Below are 22,103 nucleotides of genomic sequence, written 5' to 3' on the forward strand. Positions count from 1 at the left end.
GAAATCAATGCATGGGAGTGCTTAATTTCTCTCCACCAGAATTAAAACAAAAGTTAAGCAATCATTTTCAACCCAAGGAGGAAACATCAAAGGTTTGTTATTCAGTTATTCAGCTAGAAACCATTGATCTGGCCCAAAATCTTGAAGTAGTGATGGACTCAGACCTGAACCTTTAGAGGCACATAAAAACAGTAAAAAAGTATTTATTTGACAACTGCAATGATCTCTTAACTGCCTCACAAGTCAATAAGACAGCATCAGTTGATCTATAATGCTAATGCCACATGCTGACTTGTACTAAGATAATAAATACATTACCTGAGTTCTAAACTCTTTACAATAACTCCCTGCATCCCAGAGAAAATAACTTAAAATAAATAATTTATTTAATTTATGAAACACTAAAATACTTTTTTTTCACCAAAATGTAACTATGCTATTTAAACTGTTGCATGTAGTCCAACAATTCTGGCTCTATTATGTCACCACACCTTTTTCTGTGTTTTATTTCCTTAGGTTTTTCATGCTCACTGCTTTGAACTGTCTTTTTCCTGAAACATGCTATATAAATAAATTTGGATTACATTGCCTTTCACATGCTTCCATTCCTAGGTTTCCACACATCATAATCTTAGTAAACATTAATTACTTTTACCCTCAAGATGGTAAAATCACAGTTTGCTATATCAGTTTCAAGTTTCTTGATACAGACCAGTAAAGCAAAAATGAGGTGCTTCACTAGGCCTTGAAGAAGGGAGGAGATAAAACTTACCTAGAAGCTTTACCCCAAACAATATCCTTGTACTCATCTACCTCCCACCGGCTACAAACACTGTTGGTTTGGGTTTCCGTTGACAGTAAGATGGATTATTTGGGATGTGCTCAATCCTTCATGGAAAGAAGTTAGTATTTTGGTGAGTTAAAAATATCTTGCATAATATCAGATGTCACAAGTGGAAAAGAATATTTTTTTTCTTTCTTATTACTTAGAAACCTATCATTGCTCTGTTTAAAATGAAATGACAATTGTCTTGTTGAATAATGCCCTTTTTATCTACTTGAGGAGCAGCGCTGAGGCCAGCACATACTGTTCAGAATCCTGAGAAGATTCAAGATGATGTTCAAATTAACCTTTTCAACTTTTTTGACTATTTGGTGAGACCATTTATGTTTTTCTGTAATTGTTGTTTTTACCCATTCTATGCAAAAAAAAAAAAAATGAGTTCAGTCAGACTAGCTACATTGTCTTTTTTTAACATTACAACTTCAATTCTTGTCATTTAAACATTTCATTTGGATTTAAATGTGGACTTTTATAGGGCCACTCTAACACATTGGAATTTGCTTCAAAAATTGGTAACCAGTACCAGGTTTATATATTATACATTAAGCAGGGTGATACTTCTTTCCTTCTTTTTTTTTTTTTTATACCTTTTGCATGAAAGTCATTTAATTTAACTTTACTCATTTCATTAGGGCAGTTCTGCAATATGTTTGGTAGTCTCCCTAAATGGTAAACTGTAAACTCGACTTCTTAAAACTCTCTTCAGTAGTGGCTTTTATTTCAAAATTCATTAAGATTTGTAGAAAACTATACATAATAGGTGCCCAATCAATGTTTTCACTTATTAATGTTCTAATGATTCCTTTGGTTGCCCTATCAGTTTAGGCTAACAGCAATATTGCTGTACAGTAGGTTTGCAGTTGTTTTACACAGTGGAATATCTTGAAAGATGGTCTAAGAGTAGAATGCTGAATGATAATCCATAATCTATACTTTCTGACAAACATCAGAGCTGTGCCAACTCTGGGATTGAAAATACATGCAGGTGAACTCTTTTTCATAAATAAATCATTTTTGGAGGCAGTGAGGTACAAAGTTATCAAATTAATAGGGCTTAATATGCTTGCCCTCCCTATGTGATATTGTGCACTATTTGCTGCAAAAAACAATTTTCACACAATTTTATTCGTTTTTGTTTTATAAACACACTTAGATACAACCAAAGAGAAATCAAAAAGCGATTTCCAAAAGATTGTATCATCTATCACTGTTTCTATGTAAAACATTTTTTGTCACCTATAGTACTGTTAACACTGTTCCATCCAAAAACCAGGGTACCAATTAAATACAAGAAAAATGCATAATAATCATATTTCTTTTTTTATCACCCTAAAGCTGGTTTATTTATTACAAGGAATTCAATTTTTTAACATGTTTTTTTGGATTATTGTTATTTTTGTCTTTTATTTTTTGTTGTATTCAAATGAGGGGACATAGTTTTCTCTGTGAAGCAGCTGTATCTGATCGGAGAGACAGAAGGTTGCACCACAACGGAAAATGATTGGGAAGGCATGGGGATTTAAAGTGAGCTTATTCTGTGAGGGTCCGGTGAAGGTTTGGGGACAAACAAAACAATGTTAACATCTTTATAGACTGCTTAAAAGTCTGTATGCTGAGGGGGCTCATATATTTTTTGGACACACAAAAGGAGTCTTTGGATCTGAATTTTTTTTTCCAATTATTTCATCATCAGATTTATCAAAGCTGAATTGGTCTCCATATTTAGAATAGGGCAGGCATATGTTGTAATATAAGCTGAGTAGTAGTAGTAGTTCCAGTACAATATTTCTTGTTTTAAACAAAAATTTGCAAAAAATATTTTTCTGATTTTGTTCACAGGTGGATCCTTTTCCTGATCATCAATGTACAACTGCTCAGAGCCGTAAGAATCTACAGATCAACTACTATATTTCAATCTTTTTAGTCCAACATTTCTAAAAGAACTTTATACATGTAGGCTTTTTGAGAAGAAATAATCAAACATTCATTGCAAAAATAATAATACTAAAAAAAACATTGACTTTTTATGCACATACATTATCTTGGATCTTATTTGTGATAAAGTACTGCATATTTATTTTTCCAAAAGACAGTTTTAGATTACATGTTTTTCTATCAAACTTGTGGTTTTTGATCCAGTAAGGCGAAAAAACAATGTTAGTTCTTGAGGTAACATAAACTTCCCCTAAATATTTAGAAAACTTGTTGTGGGAATGTTGTGGGAACCAGACTTTCAGCCTGTGAAAAACTTCCACAAAACACACACATCTGGATGTTTAATGGGAATATTGTTGAATCTGGGGAAATAAAAAGCAAACCCACAGCAAGGTCAGAGGGCTCTTATGTAACCAGTTTAGTCTGGGAACACTGTAATACTTGAAGGTTATCTGTATTGTTTCCAGTCCAGGTGGTAAACAGGTCGGTTAACAAAAATCACTGGAACTTTCCATACTTGTGTGTTCCAGCTTACTTGTTACTGTCTGTGTTTTTGTTCTTAAGGGGAAAAATAATGTACTGTGCCGAGGCAGACACTGCTCTGTGTGTCCTCCAGTCAAAGATACACGGGTAAGAAACATGGTTATAGTGTTTCGCCACTAAGAAATAAAAAACACATTTTTCTCTTTTTCTTTGTTTTGATATATTATCAACATAATGCTTAAATCAATGTATTAAATATTTATTTATTTTTTGTAGGGACCACCAGGCAAACCTGGAAAGCACCGTCTACAAAATTCAATAGGACCGAGAGCACGAAAAGAACTTCCTGAGGAAATAGAAAGGATCGAAGCAAAAGAGTCAAAGGTCCAAGAAAGGAAGAAAGGAGGCTGCGTTAGTGTTCATTTCAATGCTTTATACTTTAGTTGCTATAGATAGAGGCCTTAAAATAAATAGTGATTGTTGTGAGACCTAACACTGTAATTTTATGTAAATAAAGAAACAAATCTGTCAGTTGTGTAATTTTATGATCTTATTTGAAATTATTCATTTGTTTGTCTCAGGGTTTTACTGGTGAGCCTGGTGTTGTGGGTCGTGATGGATTCCCAGTGAGTTTTTGTATATATGAAGTTACAAACACCAAAGATGAGTATCTCTGTCTTAAAGATTATTGCAGTGTTTTCCAGTGCATGTTTTACAAATCCAAGGTTTAAGAAGCTCATTTTAAGAAAAGTCTTATAAAATATACATAGATTTAATATAAGCCAAAATATAGACTCATTTTGTGTCCATGTATACCATAAAACGATCAAATAAAAAATGTGGTAGTGCTTCCATTTAGTGCCAGGAAGGACTTTGATGTCATCTCTAATGATTTGTAAATCAACATTACTTGCTCCTCAGGGTCATCCTGGGGGAGGGGCTGAGTCTGGTTCACCAGGACTTGATGGCTGCAATGGAACAAGGGGCCAACCAGGACAGGCTGGTTTGCTTGGATTGAAAGGCCTTCATGGGCCCCCAGTAAGTAAATCTCCTTCATTTTGTCATGGTATTTGTGAGTTCAGTTCCAAACACATTTAAATCTATCTTGTACAGTTCCAGGATAAATTATGAAAGCAAGAGTGACCTAGAACAGAATTGAACCAATATACGCATCACAGTAAAGGAGTGGACAGATGTAGCTGCTGTTATATCATCTGTTTTGTCAGAATCCACAATTTCCTCTTCGAAAGAAGATGGCATCTGCTGCTTTTTCATTTGTTACAGTGACTAGTTAAACCAGATATCAGTAGGCGAACGCTAGATATCATCCTGCCCAATTAGCTTGAAAGATTCTACTAATAGCTTCTCCTTTCCCTGAAGATATTCAATGCAATCAGTCCCATAATATGTAGAATTATATCTGAGCTCGAAAATTAGAGAGAAAAATGTCTCTCTATTCCTTTTCGTCTGTGACCTTTTCTTTTAACCTAACTCAGCATGTATGAATTTTTTGTATCATAATAAATAACTCTGCATTTGGGTTTTTTAAAAAGAAGCAATATGCTTTTCTAATTATGCTTTCACTTTGTTATGAAAGAGGTATTTCTAGTTTTTTGTACATAATAATTTGTTCAAACATTTATCTTTAATTATAAACAAATACAAATAAACAAATAGCTTAAAAAAATAATAGAATAAAACATAACAGAGACAGAAGTAAACTCCTGTTGAATCTTTCTCTGTTCTTGCCAAACGTTCAACTTCCATATCAGGCTCGCAAAGTAGATACTTACGAGCATGACCTACTGTATCACTATTACTATGCTTATAGGTGCGAAAGGTGCACTTGTATAACATAAATAAGGATCCATATTTTTTGGCTTAATGTGATGAGTTTAACTGACAGGTATGGTGAAAAACAAAATTACATATTGATACATGACATAACTAATACTTCTTCTTTATCTTCTAAAGCATCAGTGCTTCTTATTTAAGTCTTTTACTGTCTGCTCATTAGGAATTAAATGGTGCTAATGGGAGTAAGGGAGAGTCTATTAATGCTACTGCTCTCCCAGGTCCATCTGTAAGTATTCTTCTAATTCCACAATATTAGATTTTATGTTGGACAACCTGGATTTTGAGCCGCATGACCCATATTTAAGTAGCATTTGGTGCATGATATCATAACTTTAATTACCTCCTTTTTTATTTCTGTTTTTTCTCTTTAGGGAGAATGGATTACAGATGTTTTTTTTCTGCAATTGTTAAAAAAAATCTATAAATTTTCCATTATGCAGAGCTTTGCACATATATTGTACATATTTTTAGCAATGTTGTGTGATGTAGCAACTAAAAGTAGAAACTAATATTAAAAAAGAAAGAATAGAAAGTATGCATTTTCCTATACTTTTCAAACAAAGATCCAAATTGTGTGCATTTGTATTCAGCCTTATTGCTGTGATACCCCAAATTAATCATGTATTTCACATCTCTGGTCTGCAAAAATGGCTATTTTCTTCTGGAAGAAAGAAATAATAGATTTCTTTTGCAGTTTGCTGGAAAGCAACTTTCGGAAACAACCAACAATGAGAGAGGGCACTCTTTTCAGATTTGACGAAAACTGTAATATTTTGCCTAACATACAAAAAGCTCTGTGTTTTGGAAAATTATACTAAATACTAATAAATATTAATAAAATACTTTACCCCATCCTTTTGAGTCATATCTGTAAAAAATACTGAGAAAAAATATTCCTTTTACTTCACAATTGCATGACATTGTGTTTATCTGTTTTCAAAAAATAAGTTACACACAACTAAATGAGAGTAATGATTATGCATAATATGCTTTTGTTTTTCGTGACACTGTATAAGGATCAGATAAAATCTGCTGTTTATGTATTTATTAATCAGGCGTTGTCAGGGAGCATTGGCCCTATAGTTTTTCACGGCCCTCCTGGACTTATTGGGCTTCAGGTAAAAAACATCTTCATGTATATTTTTATGTAATAATCTTTGCTACAGAACGTTGTTGTGCATGCACACAATTATGTATGAGCCACCCATTTATGGTTTAGAGGGTCCTAAAGGTGTAAAATGACCACCTGTATGTACTGTATACCAAAATTATTTGCAACCAACTTAGACCCACAGTTATCAAAGTTGTACTTATTTTGCAGGGTGACGCGGAAGGATTTCCTGATGGTCCTAAAGGTGACATGGTGAGAAACCATTCTATTATTTGGCTAATTTTAATCTGGTGTCCGTTCAGTTTGCATATATGTGTGTTTGATTTAAAACTTTAGGCTGAAAAGGGCACACCTGGTCCACTAGGACCAGAAGAAAGAAAAGGATTCCCTAAAGAATATCATGCTCACAAGGGCGAGAAGGTAGTAAAGTTTAAAATAATTTTGAGACAAATCAGGTTGACCTTGATATAGCACAATACATTAATTATAGATCTAAAAAAATATGTTTTATAGCCATAATTCAGCAGTTTTAGCATTTGAATATCACTTTGCCACTCTGCCTTTCAGGGACTTAAAGGATCATGTGGACCAAAGGGACAATGTGTGAGTAGTAGTAGTCTTCAATTAGTCCTGAGCAATTTAGAAGAGAGAAAACTTGTTTCTCTTTCTTTTTTTGTATTATTAGCATGATACAGGAGATGACAACAGCCTGAGCCCAAGAGGATCTAAAGGAGAGCAGGAAACACTTGGAATTCCAGGGGATGGGGTAGCTCAAGTAAATTTTAAATCCTTTTGAGGGCTCTTAGAAGAAAAAAAACAAAAAACATTTTAAATCATTTTGTCATTTTTAGGATATTCTTGAAATGGCTGGTTGGGATGGATTGGTAGGATCTAAGGTATACCTAAGGCATTATTACATTCTTATGAATCTAAGCATGTAAGCAAGGTTACTATGCAGAGCTTTGGATTTCAGTGTATTCCTTCAGTCAAAGGACTTCCAGGCTGCGCTGGAAAAATTGGAGAAAATAATTCTGTTGGTTTATAATTGAATTTTAATGGCATAAAAGTATGCAAATGATATAAAATGTTTTAATACGTTTGCCTGTTAAATGTTCTTTCATCCTAAAATAAAGGTGCTAGAGTCACACTAAAAAGTAAAGATGCTGAAATATGTTTAACAGATGCTTGAATTGTAATATCATTAAAAAGTGAATTTCTTTAAGTAGGTTATATCGCTAGGTGAAACGTATATGAAGTGATTACATTTAGGATTTTCTTCTTAAACCTTATAGAAGAGACTTTTCATTTATTATATTAGAATATCACATCTATATGAAAAGCTTTATTACAAAATATGTGAGCTTATTGAAAAGCCTCTTTGTTACCCACTTGAAGTTTATTTTTATACTGTACCTGTAATCTCACAAACTATCCTCATCAGAATCTAGATTCTATTGAAAAAACTGTCAAAATAGGAAAAAATGTGATGTTAAGTACTGCCCCCTGGTGACTATTTAGTGAAACAGTACAATATTATGTAATACAACTTCAACAACCCACTATTTATAATTATAAATTATATCTAATGTGTTTCATTTCAACAGGATTGGCCAGGAGATTCGGGTGTCCCTGGACCTTCGCAGTATCATTACGAAAGTCCCATGAGAGGTGAGCCCAGATTATAAATAGCTTTGCAATTTTCCCATGAGAACATTAAGAGGAAATACCAAAAATATTGAAATACGGTGAGGTAATAGTTCTGTAATTGAAAAGTTGAATATTGCTTTATCATACTTATATTAATCATATTATCTTACAAGTATTTTCTTTTTATAATAACCATTTGAGATGTGTAACTCACTGAAACTGTTATTCAGCTTAATTATATTTTACATCAAAAATAAAAATAAATAAATAGTCTTCTTTCTAAACAGACAAACTGAGAGATTGATACTTGATAGAAATGTACTATGCTCCCTCTTAATGTTTTACCAAATAGCATTTGAAGAATCAAATAATGACATTCCATCACACACAGTTTAAATTTATCACAAAACTGCCAAGTGTTTTCTTTCCTCTTAGAATGCAAAGATCTTTCATATCAGAGAACCAAAATAATTTTTTTTGTTGTTGTTCTATGTTTATATGCTTAAGGTGCCAAAGGAGACCGTGGTCACCCAGGTGTATCTGAGCTGCCAGAGGAGCCTGGGTTTAAGGGCATTCCTGGGCCGCCGGGCCCCCCAGGGTTATCAGGTAAACGTTTAAAACACTGATGCAAGAGCAATCTACCACCTTTCTCATGTCACGCCTTCTAAAGCCTGATGAACTTTGTCAGCAGGTTTGATGAAATTCAAAGTAGAGCATAGTATACAGTCAAAAGCTGCATTGTTACAGTTTAGATTACCTTTAGTTACACCTAAATATGTGTACTTCTACGCTACAGATGCAAAGGACATATTTTTACGTCAGATCAAGCATTTATAAGCAGTATCTTGTACAAAAATAAGGTTACAAACTAAAACCTTCATATATACTAGCAAATCAGTCTTACAAACAAGATGTGTGCATTAAATTTCTACAAAAGGATGTATGCTGGTAATATCACTTGTTTTGTTTGACCAAATTCCACTTCTGTTCAAGAAAGTTCTGTTTAAAATAAGAAGTTTGTGTAAATGCAGAAATGTTCTATAAAAGCTGCAAGAAACTGTCTTGCCCATGTAAATTCTCACATTATTTTCATTACTGTTCTAGAGTTGCGTGATGCACCTGTTCAGCCAGGTGTCCCTGGAGAAAAGGGCCAAAAGGGAGAACCAGGGATATTTGATTCAAATAAAGTCATTTTTAATCTGGGAACAAAGGGAACCCAAGCAACAAAAGGTGCCAAAAGCCACCCTGGTCCTCAAGTTATACACAACATCAAACATATTTTACTCCTACATATACAGATTTTTAAAGAAATTGGTCATTTTTTAATTTTCTTTGTGTCGCTATTTTGCACAAAGTTTCTGTTTTTTTTAATGTTTTTTTTTTTTTTTTTTTTTTTTTTTTTTTTTTTTTGGGAATGGTGTGATATTTGTGCTGGGATCCAACCAGGATGTGCAAGTAATTCTTCTAAATAATAATTCATGTCATCAAAATAAATAAATAAAAGAAATCCTCTGCAGACACAGTTTATAGTTAGTCAACGTCTCTGATTTGTTTATCTCACAGATTCTTATTGCAAGCCTAGTTCCCTTGGGGAACCTGGTGAGGATGGACCCAAAGAGCTGACAGGAAACAAGAGCTTTAAAGCAGCTAAAGGTAATTTGTCTCTCTATGTACACAAAAGCAAATGTATTTTTGCCGAACATGCTGCTCTAAAAACATCAAGAGTAGAAATCTGTAATAGGAATAGGAAATGAATCTGTATCTTTTTATGTGAAAAAAACTTTTTAAAATTTACAATATTAACATTTACCTAGGTTTAATTTTGTTTGCATTGTAAGCAAGAGAACATGTCTAGCTCAGACTAGTGCATCCTAAAGATAAAACCCCCAGACCGAATATGATCGGAGTGGTATATGCTGTTCAGTGCAGCGAGGAATGCTCTGATCTTTATATTGGAGAAACCAAACAACCTCTCCACAGACGCATGGCCCAACACAGAAGAGCGGCCTCCTCTGGACAAGACTCCGCAGTACACTTACACCTTGTGGACAAAGGACATTCTTTTGAGGACCAGAATGTTCACATTCTGGATAAAGAAAATAGGTGGTTTGAGAGGGGCGTGAAGGAAGCCATCTATGTTAAGAGAAAAAAAAACAACTTTAAACAGAGGTGGTGGACTCAGATTCCTACTTCCAAAAACTTACAATTCAGTCATAGAGATGATCCCTTCCAGATATCACCACACCCCCCACCCCATCACAGACGAACAAAGTACCTCCCCTCTTCAGCCGGTGAACAATACCTCCTTAATGACCGACCCTTAACAATCATAGACAGGTTTCAGGTATTACAAACTAAAAATCGCACCAAATGACCCACTCGTCGTCGGTTACCATTTGCATGTGTCCAAGCAATACAAGGCCTTGTCTCTATAAAGACTTAAACTCACTGCAGATCCAGACATTTGAATTGAGAAAGCTTCCTGGAGGGGAAGCGAAACGTCTTCAAATCTTGGAAACCAAGTCCAGTAGATAGTTTTTTTGTTTTTTTGTTTTTTTTTACTTTTACGGAATGACTATGACCTGGATGACTAAAAATCTTCATCAGAAATGTTTAATGTTTGACGAGCAAGGCAGAGCTTAAATCAGAAAAGAATGATGGCTTATGATGCCCAGTCCAAATGATGCAAGGACTGTTTTGAATACTCACTGGAAAATGTTCAAAGATGCTGCTACATATGACAACAACAAAAAAATATGGATGAGTGTGCCATGACTGTGTCAGCCTAAATGCATTTAGCTCAGCTGAATGCTGAGTGAACTAAAACATTTCTTTGGAAGGTTTGAGGCACTAAACAGCACTCCAGCAGTGACAGCTGTTCCACATCAGGGAGATGAGGCACTCAACCTGGACGTAGCTGAAGTGAGGAAAACTCTGAGGAGATTCAATCCAAGGAAGGCCCCACGGCCTGATAACATAGCTGGGCGGATGTATAAGGAGTGTGCAGATCGGCTGGCTGGTGTCCTCACAGATATTTTTAACACCTCGCTGGACCAATCCATACTGTAGTGCCAGCATGCTTCATGTCTGCCACCATTATTCCGGTCCTAATGATGCCACACGTCTCCTCATTCAATGACTATCGGCCTGTCGCACTGACTCCAATCCTGATGAAGTAATTTGAAAGGCTGGTTAAAGAAAACATCATCTCCAGTCTCCCCCCAACATCTGAGCCATTCCAGTTTGCCTACCGACGGAACCGCTCCACTGAGGACGCCATCTCCTCTGCTCTACACCTGATTCTGGCACACCTGGAGGAGAAGAACACCCATGTGCAGATGCTGTTCCTGGAATTCAGTTCAGCTTTCAACACCATCATCCAGCAGCATCTAATGGGCAAACTGGAACAGCTGGGCTTCAATATACCCCTCTGCAATTGGCTGCTATACTTCCTCACAAAACCTTTGTCAGTCCAGGTTGGACAAAACACCTCTGATGTCATCACACTAAGCACAGGCTCCCCTCAGGGCTGTGTCTTGAGCCCCCTGCTGTTCACTCTAATGATACATGACTGTGTCCCCAGTTTCACCACTTACCACATTGTGAAGTTTGCAGACGACACCATGGTGGTGGGCTTCATCAGAGACAATGACCTGGACTACAGAGAGGAGGTGGAGCAGCTGGTGGGCTGGGGCAAAGATAACAGCCTTATCCTGAACGTGGAGAAGAAGGAGAGCATTGTCGACTTCAGGAAGAACCGGCCTAACCACACTCCTCTGCTCATCAACAGCCCAGCTGTGTTTAGCAGCACCAAGTTTCATCCCAGCGCTGCATGTCTTGAGCCTGTAACATCATCAATGACCCCTCACACACCCACCATAGACTGTTCTCCCTGCTGCCCTTTCGGGAAGAGGTTTCACAGAATTTGATGCAGGTCCAGCAGATTCCGCAATAGCTTCTTCCCCACCGCCATCAGACTGCTGAACTGCTGACAAAAAATAACTCCAAACCATGTCATATGTACCTAAAGAACCTAGAACACATCAAAAGTTTTAGGTGAGGATTAGTTACATGTTACATTTTGACATTTATGTATGACAAAATCTGCCTTACAGAAGGACATTCTGTTTAAAAGCACATACTGTTCTCCAATTTCTTTTATTTTGTAAAAAGAGTAAGGTAAATTATTCATGTTATTTTCTTTTAAAGAAACACTATGGTACTAAATAAATTCTAGACTGTAATTTTCAGTACATAATGTCCAATACATGAAAAGATTCCTGTGCTTCATATATATATATTTTTGTCTTTGGAAGGTGATAATTGGGGTAAAGGAGAATCAGAGCATGCCGGTCCTCCAAGAAGAACAGAGGGGGCTGGAAAACAAGGCTTTTTGGGAGAACCTGGTCAACTAGTATGTATGCACGTAGCTAAAACTTTTATATGTATCTCAGCAGTGAGGGATGGTGTAAGTAGTGATTTTAATTTAGCCTGCTATATTTTGGATTACACTGTTGTGCAGGTTTGTTTCTGTACGGGCCTGGTCAAGTCTCCTGACTTGATCGAAGTGCTATTAGCCATTCAGCATTTAAAGCAGGTGAAAACATGTTTGTATGCACAGAGCAGATCTTTAAGGAAGGCACAAAGTGGTTTGCTCAATGCAAATGTGCTTGCAAACATATTTGGAGCATTGAATAAAAATAGTACAATAATATCAATAAGGAAAAGACATCTATTCAAAAACAAATTAAGGAAACAGGACAGCAGACAATCTGAAACAAAGAAATTGACTGAAGTGAAAGCATTTTAATTGACATGTTTAGATAATAAACAAACTAAAATAGTTTGCAATCTCACAAAATTGAACATGCAGCCCCTCCAAAAAACAAACACACACCTTCACACCCATTTTTTTTTGGAATCTTTGAATATCACTCCCTATATATTTAAAACTTTCACGGATTCAAGCAAACTACATCTTTGAAATAAAGGAGAAAAAACATTTTTTTAGGCCACTGTTGGTTAACCATTTTTATGCAAATGTCAATATTTGTAGGGTCCTGGTTATCCAGGACTAAATGGCCCCAAAAGTATTCAGGGTTTTAATGGACCTAAAGGATTCTCAGAGACTGTGGGTCCTTTGGGCCTTGGGCTCCCTGGTCTACTGGGCAAACCTGGACAACAAGGAAATCCAGAATTCCCAGAGCTTCCAGGTCAGTTCTTAAGTTGTGTAAATACTGTTTTCCCATTTCTACAACAGCCAATATCTCTTATTAAAATGAGACTTTTCTGTCAGGTAAAACACTCCCATGCTGTCATGAAGGCTACATTGGCTTACCAGGGTCTAAGGGTTTACCAGGTAATCCTTGTTTGCAGTTTGAGGTCAGATGGGGCTGATTGGACCATTGTTTCCAAGGCAATAATTCTCATGTAATCAACTTTCTTTTTTCTGATGGTGCAAATGGAGATATAGATGACCATGGTCCTGGTGGGGGAAGCCCAAATGACCCTGATGAACATCCTGGGTTGCTAGGAGCCAGTGCAAAAACGGGTAACCAAGCAGACATTTTCTCAGCTTGGCCAGGTGCTACTGGTTCCCCTGGACCACAAGGAGTTGTTGGGTCATATAAAATCACTGGGACAACGGAAAATCCAGGATTATCAGGTTATTTTAATTAGCATGAATACTAAGACTCTTGCTCATGACATGCAAGAGCTACATTTTGTTGTATGCTTGTAGTCTTTAAAAGTGCTTAAAAGTTTAATTTAGTCTCTTCAGATGATGTTTTTAGACTGTTTCATATTCTTTTAGTCCCTCGCTTCTCTATTCTATATTATATTTTGGCAGCTTTTGCTTTTTTCACACTATTTCAATGGATTTCCAACTAATGTCTTAACCCACCATTTCTCTTTTCTCATGGTAATTTTGTCATCCTAGATGCAGGATGCCAAAGCAAAAAGAAAATACATCTAAATGTCCCTCTGTTTGGTGTACAGACAAATTATTACACATTCCACAAGCATTTAAATCTCCTTCATTTATGATAGGGATCTATCTTAGGGGAAAATTCCTCTTTGTCTGTTCGAAGTATATCAGGGGTGATAGACAGCTTCAGAAAACCTTGGCCAGAATGCCAAGGAACAGGGCAAAATGGTAAATTGTAAGTAATGCAATAATGACAATAGGCTTTATTATCAATGTGTTGATATAATTTACAGGCTGTTGCTTCAATTGCAGCATTGTGACTCCTGCTCCTTAAAGAAATAATTTTTTTGAGTATTTTAAATCAAATTATTATATACAGTAAACAGTTTTGCTATAATTTTGGTGTCCATTGGAACACATGATCAGAATATTTTCAGGGGAATCCCTGTTTCTCGTTTTTGCTAACTTGTTTACTAAGTTTCTATAGAAGACATTTCAATTTGTGTGGTGGTAGAATTTATATTTTAAAATGTCCTTCATGTAGTTTGTGTTAAGATGTCAGTAACAATAACCAGAACAAAGTATATTTAACAACTAGGAAGTTTTCTCTGCTACTGATTAAGAATTTCATTGTTTATGTAGCTTGTAAGTGTTAAACGCAATTTTCATTGTTTGGAATTATCTTTTTCTTTGATTTTCCTTTGGATCAAACTCTGGCTTAAATATGTGGGACTGACTGGCAAACTGTTCTGTTGATTACAGCTTTTCAGATTTTAATATAAAAGTATCTATGCCACTAGAAAGCAGTACCTTTGATATAAAAAACAAACAAAAAAAATGGGAGAATTGGAGGAATGAAATCCTACGCAATCTGAAGAGGGGTGGGAGTGTGAAGTGTCTTATCTGTATTTAAGGAGACCGGTCAAAAATGAGTTGCTCCAATACACCCTTTAGAAATGTAGTGAAATGCACGCGAAGCTTCAGTGACAACGCATTTTGAACAAAGCAAATGTTAAAAGACATGTACTTATATAGCGCCTCTATTCAAGTCAGGAGACTTGACCAAAGCGCTTTACACTACATTCATTCACCCATTCACGCACACACTCACACACTGAAAAGCACTGCAGCTTTATTTTATACAAATGAATGATATCAGTGGGAAAAGGAATGATTTACAGTAAAACATAAGATTTGTTCTTGAAGATAGAAAAAAAAACAATTATTAACTAGCTAGGAGCCTGTTTATGTACAATGAATCTCTTGATCAACTTTATCTTGGAATTTCAGGACTACTTGAACCCAGAACCCATAAAGGAAGTTCTGAAGATAATCGTGACTCTCGAGCTACTGGTTTCCAAGGTCCACCCTGTACTGTTTGTGATATGTTAAGCCCACCTTGGCCTAATGGCTCTTCAGAGCAACCCAGTCAACAAGGAACAGGAGGTTAGCACATCACTGTTAAAGTTAATGCCGGTGGTAAAAACTATATTTCCTAATTTTGTGCTTATTTTGTGATGTCATGAAGGCTACCCTGATGAGAAAAGTTTAAGGGGAGATATGAGTACAGTTGGCCATAGAGAAAACGGTTTAAAAGGTAATCCTGGTAATTCTGGTGCACTTCGCCAAACTGGATTAAGAGAAATAGTTGGTTCTGCAGGAGACCCTGGTATTGATGGTTTACACAGACAAAAAGGTAAATCACATTTTACACATAAATTATTTTTTTCTGTTGTAATTAAACAATGGATTCAGTTTGTTGTAAAGAGGATAACAACAACCTTAGGACACTTTTAAATATTCCTTTTTTTTTCTTTTAGAAAAAAAAATGTTTTGCTTACATAGGGAAAAAGGGCCACTCTGAGTAGCCTAATTCAAGCCTAATAAATAAAAAGGGAGAAAGAGGATTCAGTAGTCACTAGACAAGAGGATTCACTAGGGAATGAAGGAATTCCAGAAATGACTGATAAAAAAGGTAGATCCTTCAAAAAACTATTTAGTACATCCCCCCTGTAGCTCACATCTTTTTTGAGGAGTTATGCATCGGTTTCTTAAATAATCTACTTAACCAATAATTATCTAAACAGACACAAAAGAAAGAAGAGTATTTAAAACGATCAGCTGAAGTAAAATAAATTTGGTGGTATAGAAAATCTGATTCAGAGTGAAGCAAACACCTTCGGATCCCCTGCTGATTGCCTGATTTTCATTCCAATTATAATAAATCTAAAAAAAATACATATCATATAATGATAAAATATTGAATTTTGATGTCTGTGTCTGATATAAGGGATTGTGTTTAGGATTCCTTTACAGTACATCTTTATTTCTCTAGAAAATATAAAAACATTAAACAAAACTAAAAGCCCTTTACTATCTTTGACTTGAAAGTGAAACTCCATCAACTTAAAATCATTTTACACTTTCTGCTTTTTTATATATATATAAGAATATGTTTAAGTGGCCTTAGTTTATCCTTTTCTGTCTTGTTTTAATGATTAGTCACTTTGGGGTATAAAGAAATATTTCAAACTATGATTTCTTATTCATAATATCTTTTGAAATACAAAATACCAATAAAAGAAAAACATGTATTTATTTGATAAATGCTTATATATATCAACCTTTACTTTTTTAAAGTGTTGCCCTATTTGTGTAAAAGAGTGTAACAAATTTTTAACAACTTATTTAATTTCCCCTTGCGATTAATAAAGTATTTTTGAATTGCGTTGAATTGAATATACTGTATAGGATTTTTTTTTATTAGCATATAAGTTTTGTTTTATTTCTAGGTTTAGCTGGACCCATTGGATTGCCAAGATTATGTAAAATATTAAAACGGAGAAAAGGTTAGTTTGGATTTTATGGAAAAATTGGGCCATTGGGTTGGCGTGATTAATAGTGTTTTCTGGTGTTTCAGGTAAAGAAGAATTATCAGGCCCCCCAGGATATAGTCAGATCGAAGGGTTCCAAGGTCAAATGAGACATTCTGGGAATCCTGGAGATCAGGTAAACAGTACAAGTTTTTTAATCTAAACAGTTAAGTAGGAGTAATTTTTCATATATGTAGTGTACTTGTAGCTGTAGATGATTCATATTTTATAAATCTACAAATCTGCTGAAAACATCCTCACACACCACCTCAATTTGGTTAAACCGAATGATTAACCGTTCAAATCCATAAACTCTTTGCTAATAGAAATCAACATACTGTGCTGTTGGTTGTTCAGTGACACTTATAAATCCCAGTACATTTTAAACCATACAAGATCCTTAGACCCTCAACGTAAAACCTCCAGACCTAAAGTGAGTGGAGTGGTTGACCTTAGAAACATGCATAAGAATAACAATAGTGAAGAGTTAAAAGATAAACAAAAAAAAATATGTACTGAAAAGTGTTTTAACAATATAAAACCATGCACCTATGAGAAAAATTTAACCAATATGTAGCTATGGACATTTTTACAGTAATGGATATTTGAAAATAGCAGCAAGATCAGAGGTGTGCAAAAAGAGAGCAGCATGTTATTTAACTGACTAAGGTAGAAAGCAAAATCAGCATGAATGTAACAGTTTGTTGGCGTTGTTTGGAACAGTGGTGGTTATAGAGTCTTACAGCTGCTGGGAGGAAGGATCTGTGATAATGCTCCCAGGTGCATTTATGTTGTATCTATTCTCAACCACTCTGAATTTTAACTCAAACAGCCCCCTGAACAAAACACCAGTTTTGGAGGATGACAGAGTGGAGCATACATGTACCAGTTTGGTTTTGGAAATAAGTGTTTTAATCTGATAGTGCTCGATTCAAACAACAGTTTCAGGCCACTTAAGGCAACATTCTATATCCCATTTGCTGTTTCAGCATTTATCTTCCTTATGATGTTGGTCTAAATATGTCACTAGTTTGGATGTCACTAAAACAACACCCAGTCTTAATCATTCCTCTCTGTAGAAGTTGGGTTACATGAAAATGTTATCTTGTGCCATCATAGTCCTGATTGATACAAAAAAAATAAATAAATAAATAAATAACTGGGGTAAATTTATTTGGCATGTGTTTTTTAGCCATGTTTTTGATCAGAATAGTTGACAGTGTGTATTACTGTTTTTTTCTAGGTAGATTTGGGGCAACCAGGGCCTCTTAGTATATCTGGCCTTCCTAGATCTCCTGGTGCAAAAGGTAAGACATAAAAAGGGTGGATACTCTACCTTTGTTAATCTTGGTATCAGTAGCCCCAAATCCCTTTTTACTGAAATAAAGTCATATCTGTGGGAGCATATTAATGCTCAATCTATTTTTTTTTTTTTTTTTTTAGATTAAACTCTTAAACTAGATAATGGTTTTACAGTAGAAACAAAAATAAAAATTAAATAAAAAAATTTAAAACTTGTAATGTTACAGTATGTTAGAGCTACAATCCTTTTATGTGAAAAAAAAGGTTTTATTCCAAGAATGTATTATGCATTGTTATATATATAAAAGGTCAGATGCATTCACTTGTATAGCTGATTTAAAGCCTCATTCTTTATATGAAAATATTTTTTCAGGTCTTTAATGTTGAGATGTCTTTACATCTAACTCAATACAGTACTGTATGATGTAAACCTAGATGTGGTTATGTTTATTATCGCCACCAGAGGGTGCTTACGATGTAATGGCTGCACTGAACAAGTAGATAGCTTGTTTATAAAGAAATGCATTTTTTCAGTAAAGTTCAAGTCACAGTCCATTTTACAGTTTGTTTTGTCTTGTGGAATATTACATCTATGAGATATAACAACAAACATTTCGATTAGTAACACATTTAACTTTTAAAAAACGGCCAAGGGTGTTACAAAGCACATTTCTATGACCTCTTTAACATATGTGCATCTTTAGACTGTCCTGGATCCAAAAGTCTAACAGGGCGTCCAGAGTTTAGAGGTCCTTCAGACAACAAAGGACAACTACCAGGCCTGTCCGTCCCGCATGGCTCCACATGTGAAACTATACTGCATTCCTAAATTAATACCCAAATGCAAAAACACACATACAAACGCTTTGTAGGTTTCGGGATTCTTAGTCCATCATCAGATGACCATCATCTGATTTTTAAAAAATATAATTGGTAACATATAGGAAAGTATACTTTTTAAATAGTTGCATTTCAATAGTGAATATGTTTTTATTTTTCCCCAATAAGACTTGATAATATCCTGGGAAGGAATAATTTGTTCTTGTGTGCTTATGGAGACAGGAAATTTTTCTTAGTACCAATCAGGCACAGTTAGCATGTTTTTTTTTATTTCTGTTGTGATTTTATATTAGGGTGCCCTGGGAAAGGAAAAAGGAATTGGATGGATTGAATAAGCTGAGAGGTTCTAAAGATACAAAGAGGGAAAGTAGCAAGTAGAACATATAGGGTGTGACAAAAAATGTTTTGGGATATTTTTATTTTTAATGCTGAGTAAATCTCAAAAATAAAGGTCCAGTTTTATACATTAAAATGACAAACACCCTGCTATCACTGCCTGATTAAAACCAAGGGAAAGACGTTACAGGTTATGCAGCGAAAAATACTGTATTCAATCATCCATTCTGCATTTAGACCTATGAATCCTTGTACTGTTTTCTAAATGCTTTTCCGGGTCTGTTTTCTTATTCTTTAATAGCTATCTACTACATCACTATTTATCATCTAGAACATTTGGGTAATATAAAATATTTTTTCTCGTGTGACATGGCCTGTTAGATCGTTTCTTTGTACTGATGCATTTGGCTTTTTGACTACCATTGCTGACTGTGACATTGTATTTATTTTGGCAGGTGCTGCAGCAATGCCATCTTAAGAAAATAATTTGAGTTGTGAGTTTGTATCAGGGTTTTGAATGCATTTTCTTCTTTCTTTTCCTCTTGGACTACCTGGGGCACCAGGCACAAGCCTTATATATAAAGGAGACCCAGGACCAATGGGCCACCCTGGATCCCCAGGTTGCAAAAGCTTTCAGGGGCCTCATGGCTCTAGTGGCCTTCCAGAACCAAAGGGTAATTTCAAATGCTTAAATGGTAACAGCAGGATTCTTGGCTTGATACTGACTTGGAGAAAATATTTTGATATGATCTTATAGATAAGAGAGATCACAGTGGTGGTAGGAGACCTGATGGACCTAAAAGTCAAAAAGGTATATCTGGGCCCCAAGGTTGCAAGGGTGACCATGGACCAACTAGAGATGCAGGTGGGTGACAGTGTGGCAGAAAAGCAAAAACATGTTAACACACAGTAATAATATAAGTACCAAAAAGGATATATGTTGATGAATTCCCCAGGTTCACCACTGACACCTGTTGGTGTCTCTGGATTTAATGGACCCCAAGGTAAATGATATAATGCACCCTTCCCAAAGGTATCTGTGAAAAAACATAAGTGCAGGGTTAAATTAAACTGTATGGAAATTACACCTTACCTATATCTGCTTTAACCCCTGCATATATTTTTCTTAATCATTCAACTTTTCATTCTTTAGGTGCACCTGGTCCTCCTGGAAATTTAGCTGAACCAGGAAATAAAGGGCCAAGATCAAGCTTTCTTTTGGTTATCCACAGCCAATCAGTTGAGGTACCTCAGTGTCCTGCAGGTAGCAACCAGTTGTGGGTGGGTTACAGTCTCGTTCACCTAGAGGGACAATATAGGGCTCAGACGGAAGATCTGGGTAAGTCTGCATAGGATTCACTTCTAATTTTACATTACTTAAATCAGTTCTTATAGTTTAAAAAAAAGTTTAATTTTCCCATTTATTATCTTTTTCATATAGGCAAGCCAGGCTCTTGTCTCCCTGTTTTCTCCACAATGCCTTTCTCCTTCTGCAACAGAGAAGCCTGCTACCACTCAAGTAGCAATGGCAAATCCTACTGGCTTTCCACTTCTGCTTCCATACCCATGAGACCATTATTTGGCCAGGAGGTTAGCCTCCATATTAGCCGCTGTGTTGTGTGTGAGGCATTGTCACCTGCAGTGCCTTTTCACAGTCAGCATCAAGTTATCCCTCTCTGTCCACTGGGCTGGAGGAGTTTATGGACGGGATACTCTTTCCTTCTGGTGAGCTACATACAAAGTGCAAATGTGTTTATAGATGCCTTGAGAACTAAACTCTTCCCATCTAACACAACTGCATTTTAGCACACAGGTGTGGGTGACGGGGGTGGACAGTCATTGGCTTCTTCTGGTAGCTGCCTTAAGGATTTTCGAACTCATCCCTTCATTGAGTGTCAAGGTGCGCAGGGTTCCTGTCACTACTTTTCCAACCTCTACAGTTTTTGGCTGATCACTATAAGAGGGAGGAAGGAGTTCAACCCAAGTGTTGGGAGGATCAAACCTTCTGAGCAGCAGCGATTTAAGGCCAGACGATGTAATGTTTGTCTCAGAGATTAATGTTTTCTTTACTATAAGCAATATTTTATAAGCCTTTGTGATATTTTAGATTACTTAGACCAGGGACAGCACAGCATTAGTTCAACCTCAATTTAAGGCCACTACCTAACAGCTGACAGAGCACTAACCACCTGTTATTATTCTGTCCTTTTTGTGTTCTACATTAAGTCCAACTTGTTTTAAAAGAACTCAAAGAGGCAAGAAATGAATTTTTCTTTTCAGCAGAGTGTGTTTCTCTTTGCAATCACCAGTTTTCCCCTATTCTTTCAGTAATCATTGTGGAAATTAAAGACTAATTTTATAAATGTTTGTTGCTTTTTTTATTTATACATTTTGGTATGTTGATTTGACATCTAGAGTTTAAAATTGATCAACAAAGGATGATGCCACATGTTTTCCTTTTTTCTTTTTTCAAGTTAGAGGCATAGTTAAGGATGTTCTTTTTCCGGGTGGATCATCAAAATAAGTGGTCCTCCTTATTGTCAATCAGTCTGATGTTATTTTTACGTAAAGCCATCCCATGTTCTCATCCCCATTTTCACTTACCAGTGGTAAGTCTGAGATAGTGGAAAATTGCAAATGTTCTTTTGGAAAGTAAGCTTGTATGAGTGATGCAAACATAAACTTTTTAAAAAGAGCGTGCAGGAGCAGAAATGTGCTTGTGCATGCTCTTGCACACATTTAATAGGCCCACTCAGGGGCAGGTACAGGGTTAAGCATGTAAAATGTTTTTTGTTTTTTTGTTTTTTGTTTTTTTTATGGAAAGGGCGGGTCTTTTCATAAATATGCAAAAATCCTCTACTGTACCTTTAATAAAAGAAATATAATATACAATATTTTTCACTTTCTACTCACACATTTGTAAGCTGTTGACTAGTTTTCAGGCTATGT

At 35.7% G+C, this 22,103-nt stretch overlaps 1 protein-coding gene across 1 annotated transcript; it reads left to right on the plus strand.

Annotated features, from left to right (window-relative positions):
- Window positions 1–1,109: 1,109 nt before the first annotated feature.
- On the plus strand, window positions 1,110–21,476 carry LOC107083764 (collagen alpha-4(IV) chain-like). The gene is made up of 32 exons (XM_015373221.1): window positions 1,110–1,155; window positions 2,684–2,726; window positions 3,344–3,409; window positions 3,539–3,673; window positions 3,844–3,888; window positions 4,184–4,300; window positions 5,280–5,345; window positions 6,175–6,237; window positions 6,441–6,482; window positions 6,567–6,650; window positions 6,798–6,833; window positions 6,916–7,005; window positions 7,082–7,114; window positions 7,835–7,898; window positions 8,385–8,483; window positions 8,982–9,107; window positions 9,324–9,332; window positions 9,441–9,530; window positions 12,194–12,291; window positions 12,934–13,090; window positions 13,174–13,236; window positions 13,345–13,542; window positions 15,094–15,249; window positions 15,332–15,499; window positions 16,596–16,652; window positions 16,724–16,812; window positions 17,920–17,983; window positions 19,718–19,828; window positions 19,912–20,019; window positions 20,308–20,493; window positions 20,596–20,879; window positions 20,961–21,476. Exons 1-32 carry the CDS (start codon window positions 1,115–1,117, stop codon window positions 21,210–21,212), a joined length of 3,240 nt encoding a protein of 1,079 aa, XP_015228707.1. The 5' UTR covers window positions 1,110–1,114; the 3' UTR covers window positions 21,213–21,476.
- Window positions 21,477–22,103: the final 627 nt, after the last annotated feature.

This window comes from Cyprinodon variegatus, unplaced genomic scaffold (genome assembly GCF_000732505.1).
Source record: "Cyprinodon variegatus isolate N-32 unplaced genomic scaffold, C_variegatus-1.0 Scaffold83, whole genome shotgun sequence".
In the NCBI taxonomy this organism is placed as follows: domain Eukaryota; kingdom Metazoa; phylum Chordata; class Actinopteri; order Cyprinodontiformes; family Cyprinodontidae; genus Cyprinodon; species Cyprinodon variegatus.